Source organism: Echinops telfairi, unplaced genomic scaffold (genome assembly GCF_000313985.2).
Source record: "Echinops telfairi isolate 266 unplaced genomic scaffold, ASM31398v2 ScPeMD7_7468;HRSCAF=8506_0, whole genome shotgun sequence".
Taxonomy (NCBI): Eukaryota; Metazoa; Chordata; class Mammalia; order Afrosoricida; family Tenrecidae; genus Echinops; species Echinops telfairi.
In genome coordinates this window covers 44,059,341-44,067,200 of record NW_022111369.1, presented here as the reverse complement: position 1 = coordinate 44,067,200, position 7,860 = coordinate 44,059,341, and the positions used below count along the sequence as shown (strand labels likewise).

Below are 7,860 nucleotides of genomic sequence, written 5' to 3'. Positions count from 1 at the left end.
TGTACATCCTCTGGTCTGGCAGGATTTGTAAGGTAGAATTGGGATCATGAGAATCTTTCTTTCTAATTGGGCTGACAATAGTCTTTGCTTTCCAATCCTTCTGCATTCTAGACCCCATAATCCTCCCCCTTCCTCTGAGTTCTTACCATTCTTGCAGATGCTGATATTTAACACTCCTGAGCCCAGGCAGTTCCCTTCAGGTATACAGAAGCCAGCATTGTCCGAAGTATTGGCTAGTATTTCTGCAGGAACCTTATACCGATAGGCTGGCAGTCCTTGTATGTTCTCGAAGCCACTGAATGTCAGAAACACTGACCTGTTCGGAGATAAGAATAAAAAGCCAATGTGGGCCCCAGTCAGTGTAATCGGCCCCAAATCAATGAGTTAACAGGTAAGACACTCCCGAACGCTTACAAGATACATGTCAAATGAAGCTGCAAAAGATTCTTTGAAAGAAGCTCAACCAACTCAAAGTGCTAGTAGTATGTAGTATCATCGGCTATTTCCCCCCCTCTATTTGAGGGTGGCCCCTCTCTTTTCGTTTGTCCTTTTTATTCATTTTTCATCTATTTGTAAGTGTTATAGAAAGAGTATACCAATTTCCACATTCAAAATTGCATTTTTAATTGATTATAGTAGTATACCTAGTACTGGTTCTCTTATTTTGCATTCTATGGGATTTCCTATTGTACGAGCATGCTGCTGATTGCTGTGAGCTGCAGTCAAGTTGGCTCCAGTGCAAGGCGACCTGTGTGCAACAGAACCAAACAGTCCTGGGCCCACCTCACAACCAGTGGTATGCTGGAGCCCACTGCTGCCCGAGAATAGACCGAGACGGACTTCGCCAGGCTCCTCTCTATGGTCATTTGGGATGTCTTCCACTTTCAATACAGAGGTTCATGGGCACCTCTGTATATCTCCTGGAAGGCATAGATAAGACTTCTTCATGCCAGGGAACCTACCTAAGAGACAATGGCAGAATCGTAGCAGGCATACCTCCTTAGCTTTGCCAATATCTATCAAATGGCTTTCCTTTGTGTCAAACCTTCTTTAAAGCCTTTCTGCCCGAGTTCCGGTGTTTCACTCAACTGCCTTTTCCTATCGACTTTTGTTTCTTCTATGTAATTTTGTTTCGCAAATATTTATTGTACAGGGAGGCAGGCTATCCCATATGAGAGATGGAAAGGATCTAACATATGGCATAGACAACCCAGGTGCAGAAATTAGGATGAATTCAAAAGCTATTTAAAGAAAATAATTTTATTGGTGGCTCTTACAGCTCTTATAACATTCCATACATCAATTACATCAAGCATATTTGTACATAAGTTGGTATCATCATTTTCTAAACATTTACTTTCTGTTTGAGCCCTTGGTACCAGCTCCTCTTTTTTCCCTCCCTCCCCACCCTTTCCACCCTTCTGAGCCCTTGATCAATTATAAATCATTATTATTTTCATATCTTACACCGATCCCTGTCTCCGTTCACCCACATTTCTGTTGTTCGTCCCCCTGGCGGGGTGGGGTGGGGGAGTGTTGTGCATCCATCATTGTGCTCGGTGCCCCCTTATGCCCCTCCTCCCCTCAAAAGCTATTTCTGAGCAGGAGCCAACAGTACTTGGTGGCTGATTAAACATGAGAGAGGAGGGGAATTGACAGCATCACCATTGTTTCCGCCCTGGGGGATTGGCAAGAAGGTGCACTTGTGTGGCATGTGATCAGACAATGGAAGTATGGCAATTTGTAGAAATGTGAGAGGAATGAGCCAACAATGTCAAATGCCACAAGGTCCATTTGGACTTTGAAGCAATATTTCATATAAAGCTAAAGGCAATCGAGACTGTAGGGAGTCAACTTTACAGAGCGGGGTGCGAGAAGAGATGGAGCACCAGGGAAATCAGTCCTTGATCAGCCCTTGTTTAAACAGTGAGGTAAAGGGCGAGAGACGTGGCATGATCGGGAGTTGGAAGTAAGTCAGGTTGTGAGAAGCTGGATCCTATCAGTATCTTCCCCCATCTTGGTAGCCGACCCTTACAGGACAAGGTCATTAGGTGGAGTTAGAGTTAGGCTAGAAGAGCCACAGTAGCTAACTCACTGCCCCTGCAGTGGGGTCTGCCTCTGACATCTCTACTGTAGAGTACTACACTACACTACACTGTCCTTCAATATGCCATCAGAATTGACCTTATTAAGCCTAAGTGTGCATGCTTAAGTGTAGCTACATATAAACCTCCCACTTTTGGAGGCCTTGCAGTCAGGCATAGAAGGAGCCTTGGTGGCACAAGTGGTTAAGCACGCCTACGCTCACTGAAAGGTGGAGGGCTCTGTGGGAGAAACCTAAGGGTTCCCAGCCTCCGAAACTCAGTGGGCAGTTCTACTCTGCTCTACATTTCCAGTGAGTTGAAATCAACGCTCTGGCACTAGATTTTCTGGTGGAGGGGCAGTCAAAAAACCCATTTGTAACATTCTTACCTGCAAAAATCAGATGGAAAGACATAAAGGATTTCATCTTTGGTTATTAATGGGTGGAAAGAGTCTCCATTTGTTCCATTAATCATATTGCACTTCTCGGTTCCCCACCAGCTAAGTGACCTGCGATTAAAATGCACAAGAAAGGATAAAGATGAGCCGATTTGCTTTTAGAATTAAATAGTCAGGACTTTGCAATGCTTCGCTAGGAGCTGGCCACCTTGTCTCTGCATATGAATAACATGCAGTGGGTGCATGTTATTCATATGCAGAGACAAGGTGGCCTTGGTGAGAGACAGGTCAAAGAGGAGGAAAAGCAAGCTCCTATCCCTCAAATCAATTTTCATAGTGGGGATAGCCAACATTTCCTCACTTTCCCTCAAAAAGGATCGCCTACAGAGAGCGTTAAGCAGTTCCTGGGTGCAAATGGTTAAGTAGTCAACTACTAGCTGGACCCGCCAGGAAACACCTGCAGAAGACAGGCTTCCAAAGGTCACAGCCTTGAACATCTACTGAGTAGTTCCCCTCTGCACCCGTGAGGTCCACACGAGCTGGAATAACTAGCTGGCCACTAACAAGATCATCAAACGCTAAATCCCACAGCTAATGAGCTGATTGAGATTCAGGGCGACTCGATGAGGGAGGACTAGAAGTCCATAGGGTTTCCGAAACAGTACATTTTAATGCAACAGTCTCATCTTTCTTCTATGAGGTGGCTGGTGGCTTTGAGCTACTGACCTCGGGGTTAGCAGATTAGCACTTTACCCACTGCCCCATCAGGGCTCCTTAACAACAACATACAGGAATAGAAAGATAAGTTTACTTGGAGCAGTGATCCTGTTTAGCCTTGCTCTTGGCCAACCCACAGATAGATGAATTCTAGAGCAGTATATCTGCTTCGGTAATATTCATGATACAGGGTTAACTCTTTCTCCTTCAGGAGCAGTTCTCTGTTCTAAACACACTCGAAGACTTCTCTTGAATCACAACAATGCTCAACATTCTACTTCATTCAACAGAAAAGAGTGAAACAAGAGTAGGAAGGTACAGAAGGTGGGCGGTGGGTGGTGGGAGGGGGGACAATGGACCAAAACAGAATTCTTAGATATAAAAGTAGTTTCTGAGGAGGGGGTGGGGATAAAACTCTAAGATATCTCTAAGGTACTTACACAAATACTAACTCAGAAAAGCAATAAGATAAAAACTAAAGAATCAATTAAGAAATGCAAAAATTAGATTGAGAAGTTCCAATAATGGCTAATCTGAGTTCTCGGAGGAAGAAAAAATAGGGCAAATAGTAGAGATGTCATCATTAGAAAGATACTGGCTGATCGTTTTCCTAAATTTAAGAAAGGCAATAAGCACTGTATTGAAGGTATGCCTCAAGGGCCTAACAGAAAATAATAAAAAATAAATTTAAACCTGGATACACTGCAATAAAGCTACAGATTAAGGGGAAAAAAATGTCAAAAGTCAGCCTAGAATTTTATGCCTAGCTCAAATCAGTCTGAAATAACAGTGAAATAAAGTTATTTAAATATGTAAAGTCTTACGAGTCCACCTACCACCCAGAGACTTTTATTGGCAGGAAGAATGCAGGGTTATTCCTATGTTATTAACAATATAAGTTTGATGACTCTTTGTGGTGGGGGCAATCCTGTGCACTATAGGATGTTTAGAAGCACCCCTGGCCTCTAGCCACTAGCTTTCAGGGTACCCCCAGTTGTGGCAAACAAAAATATCTCCAAATATTGCCCGGTGCTCCTGTTGTCAGCTGGCAGTTCATGGTAACCCCAGACCACTGTGATCTACAAGGGTTCTCATTGGCTGACTTTCGGAAGTAGATGACCAGGTGTTTCTTCCTAGTCCATCTTTATCTGGAAGCTCAGCTGATATTGATGCCTGTATTTGCAATTTATAAACAAACTACTTCCAAAGTGGAGGAGAGGCAGCTTGCCATAGAACGACATATAAAATTGGCTATATATATATATATATATATATATATTTTTTTTTAAGTTAAGAGAATTTAGAAACAATCTGAAGGTGGAGACTAATTCTTCAGGCCTGAGGTCAGAGGCGCTCTGCTCGTGAACACTGCATTTACTCTTCAATTTCCCAGTTATCTAGGCAGATAGGAGAAGCAAAATGACCTATGTGACTTGTATTGCCTGTAGCATTTTATGAAGTAGAAACCCTATCCTGGCTTCAAATCAAGAAGGAATTAATCATGTAGATATTTAATTTTTTTAAATTTGAGTAATGTAATGAAAACTTTCAACAGTATTTACACGCATTTTTCCTAGTACTCCCAGTCCCCTGGAGTGATTGGGCAAAAAGTCTCACTAATATCAATGTAGGACACTTCTTTATAGCAATCTAATAAGTGCACGCAAAGGTAGGTTTTGGACAACCTGGAAAATTAAAGGTTTGCGTAATGTGATTGATTTGTCTCTTAAATGCCTCTCACATATATCAGTCTTCTGGCTGATAAAAAGCACACAGCTGCCTTTCCCTGAGAAATATTAAAGGGAAAAGGCACAGCCCTTTCTAAATCAACAGTGTGTCTACTATACTACCTGGTTTTATTAAAAATTATTTTTCAAAAGGCATGTCTACGTGTGAACCTGTAAATAAACACCCGAAGAGCACAACAGGGCAAGAGGGGGGAAGGAAGCTCACGGTGAGGAAGCCTCCTGCCCCCTGGCCCCTGAGGAGGATCTGCTAAGGGAGTGGCATCAGAGGGCTTGGTGGCAGCAGAGCAGGCGTGGGGGGAAAGAAACAGTGGCAGAATTCTCTGCCTTTCACCTCCTTCACACAACTGTTCTAATTGGGCCTCACTGCTACCTAAACCAGAACTAGGAAACAGGGTCCTGTAAAGATGGTGTTAAATACAGTAGCAACCATATCAGGACTCCATAGTTTTAAAATCATTTAAAAAGTGAATGGTGAACTCATAGGTAATTCCATCCTTAAAAATACATACTGTATGTACTCATGTATAAAATGAGTTTCTCAGCACATTTTTAATGCAGTTTTTGTGGTGAAATTAGGTGCCTCAGCTGATATTCGGGTCAACTTATTCTTGCGTATATACGGTATACCGTCCACCACTGTCACTACAGTGCATTCATTAAAGAGCAAAGGTCCTTCCCCTTCCTCGCCAAACAAACAGCAAGCAAGCAGTGGCTGGAAACTGTTGGTGCTGTAGCTGCAGCTCATTCAGTGAGGGCTAAACACTCGAAGTGCGATTTTTCACTGGCTTATCATTGATAAAAGTATATCACCCCAATCTTGATTTCTAAAACGATAATGAAAAGACTAACAGATTTATTGCACTTCTCATCCGAAAACAATGACAATGCTAAGACTTTTGAAATAGTGCAAAAAGGGGTGCTTGCTTCGGCAGCACACATGCTAAAATAATGCAAAAGAGAACATTTAGTTTAAATGTAATTTGAAAAAAAAAAGTCACATTTCTATTTCACTAGACTTACTTTTTTCCATTCCATTCCACAATCTTTGTAAAGTTAAGGTAACTGTCTTCTCCCGTTAGAAAAACATAGTCACCATCATTAGTTCCATTTTTCTGAAAATAAGTGAACATGATAAAGTAAATATCGCATTTCATCTTCATGAAACTGCCTTAATTGGGCTTAATTGCTACCTGAACCAGAACCAGGAATCAGGGTACTGTAAGTATTTTATTAAATACGATATAAACCATATTATTACTTTATGGTTTTAAAAGTAAATGATCCAATTAAAAACTAAACACATGGCCTCCTCCCTGGGGGACGGACAGCGGAGAAGTGGGTGAGGGAGACGTCAGATGGGGTAAGATATGATAAAATAATAATAATTTATAAATTATCAAGGGTTCAGGGGGAGGGGAGAGCGCGGAGGGAGGGGGAAAAATGAGCTGACACCAAGGGCTGAAGTGGAAAGCAGGTGTTGTGAGAATGATGAAGTCAACATATGTACTAATGTGCTGGACACAAATGATGGACGTACGGATTGTGATGAGTTGTATGAGCCCCTAATAAAATGATTATTTAATTAAAAAAAAAACTAAACAATATTTGAATAGCCTTTCTCCAAAGATAATATTCAAATTGCCAACAAGCGATGCAAACATTTCCCAGTCCTGCACCAGCCTCACAGTTGTTATATTGGAGCCCATTGCTGCAGCCACTGTGTCCGTCCATCTTCCTCTTTTTCACTGATCCTCCATTTTACCAAGCTTGATGTCCTTCTCCAGGGACGGATCTTTCCTGGTAACATGTTCAAGGCACAAGAAATGAAGTCTCGCCACCCTCGTTTCCAAGGGACATTCTGACAATACTTCTTCCCAGACAGATCTGTTCCACTCTTCTGACTAAATGAAACCAAACCCGCTGCCGTGAAGTCATGTTCGCTCCTAGCAAGCCCACAGGGCAAAGCACAATTGCTTCACTGGGCTTCCGAGGCTGTAAATCTTTATGGGAGCCGAAGCCTTATTCTTCCTCCTCTGAACAGATGGGAGGTTCGAACTGCTGACTTTTCTACCAACAGCCTGGTAGGCAACCTCCTCTGCCACCAGGGCTCCTTGTTCTGGCAGTCCATGGTACTCAATATTCTTTGCCAACAAAGTGATATAAGCGTGTCGCTTCGTTCTCGGTCTTCCCTATTCATTGTCCAGCTTGCACATAAATATGTGACCGATGAAATACCATGACTTGGGCCAGGCACACTTTAATCCTCAAAGTAACACCTTTCTCTTTCACACTGCAAAGAAAGAGGTCTTTCGCAGCAGATTTGCCCAATGTAATACATCCTTTGATTTTTTTTGACTGATACATCCAAGAGGCAATGATTGTAGAGTCAAGCAAAATGAAATTCTTGGCAATTTCAATATTCTTTCCATTTCCATTTATATGACATCAGTAAAATCAATCTAAGCAAAAGTAAAAATATCAACCCCACGGCCACTGAGTCGATTCTGACTCGCAGCAATTCTATAGGACAGAGGAGAACTGTCTCAGAGTTTCCAAGGCTGCATATAGAAGCAGACTGCATTGGCTTTCTCCCACAGAGTGACGGGCTGAGTTCAAGCCGCCCATCTTCCAGTTAGCAGCTGAGCTCTCTGAGCGCTGCATCAGTAAGGCTCCTTTCATACCGACTAGGATGCACGTGAACTGTGGTGCTGGCGAAGACTATGGAAAGCACCACAGGCTGCCAAAGAACAAACAGATCCGTCTTGGAAGAAGTACAGCCAGAATGCTCCTTAGAAGCAAGAATGGAGTACAGCCAGAATGCTCCTTAGAAGCAAGGATGGCAGGACTTCATCTCACGTGCTGTGGACGTGTGGTCAGGTGAGATCAGTTCCTGGGGAAGGACCTCGTGCTTGGT

The 7,860-nt window shown here is 42.7% G+C and overlaps 1 protein-coding gene across 1 annotated transcript in view; it reads right to left on the bottom strand.

Moving 5' to 3' along the window:
- The window catches only part of SCARB2 (scavenger receptor class B member 2), an 87,929-nt gene that overhangs the window by 12,733 nt on the left and 67,336 nt on the right, over window positions 1-7,860 (bottom strand). Inside the window, exons 5-7 of the mRNA XM_004703211.2 lie at window positions 5,967-6,058; window positions 2,473-2,592; window positions 147-316 (exon numbers count right to left, since the gene is read on the bottom strand). Of these exons, the coding sequence (XP_004703268.1) occupies window positions 147-316; window positions 2,473-2,592; window positions 5,967-6,058 (382 nt within the window). The remainder of the gene's footprint in view (window positions 1-146; window positions 317-2,472; window positions 2,593-5,966; window positions 6,059-7,860) is intronic.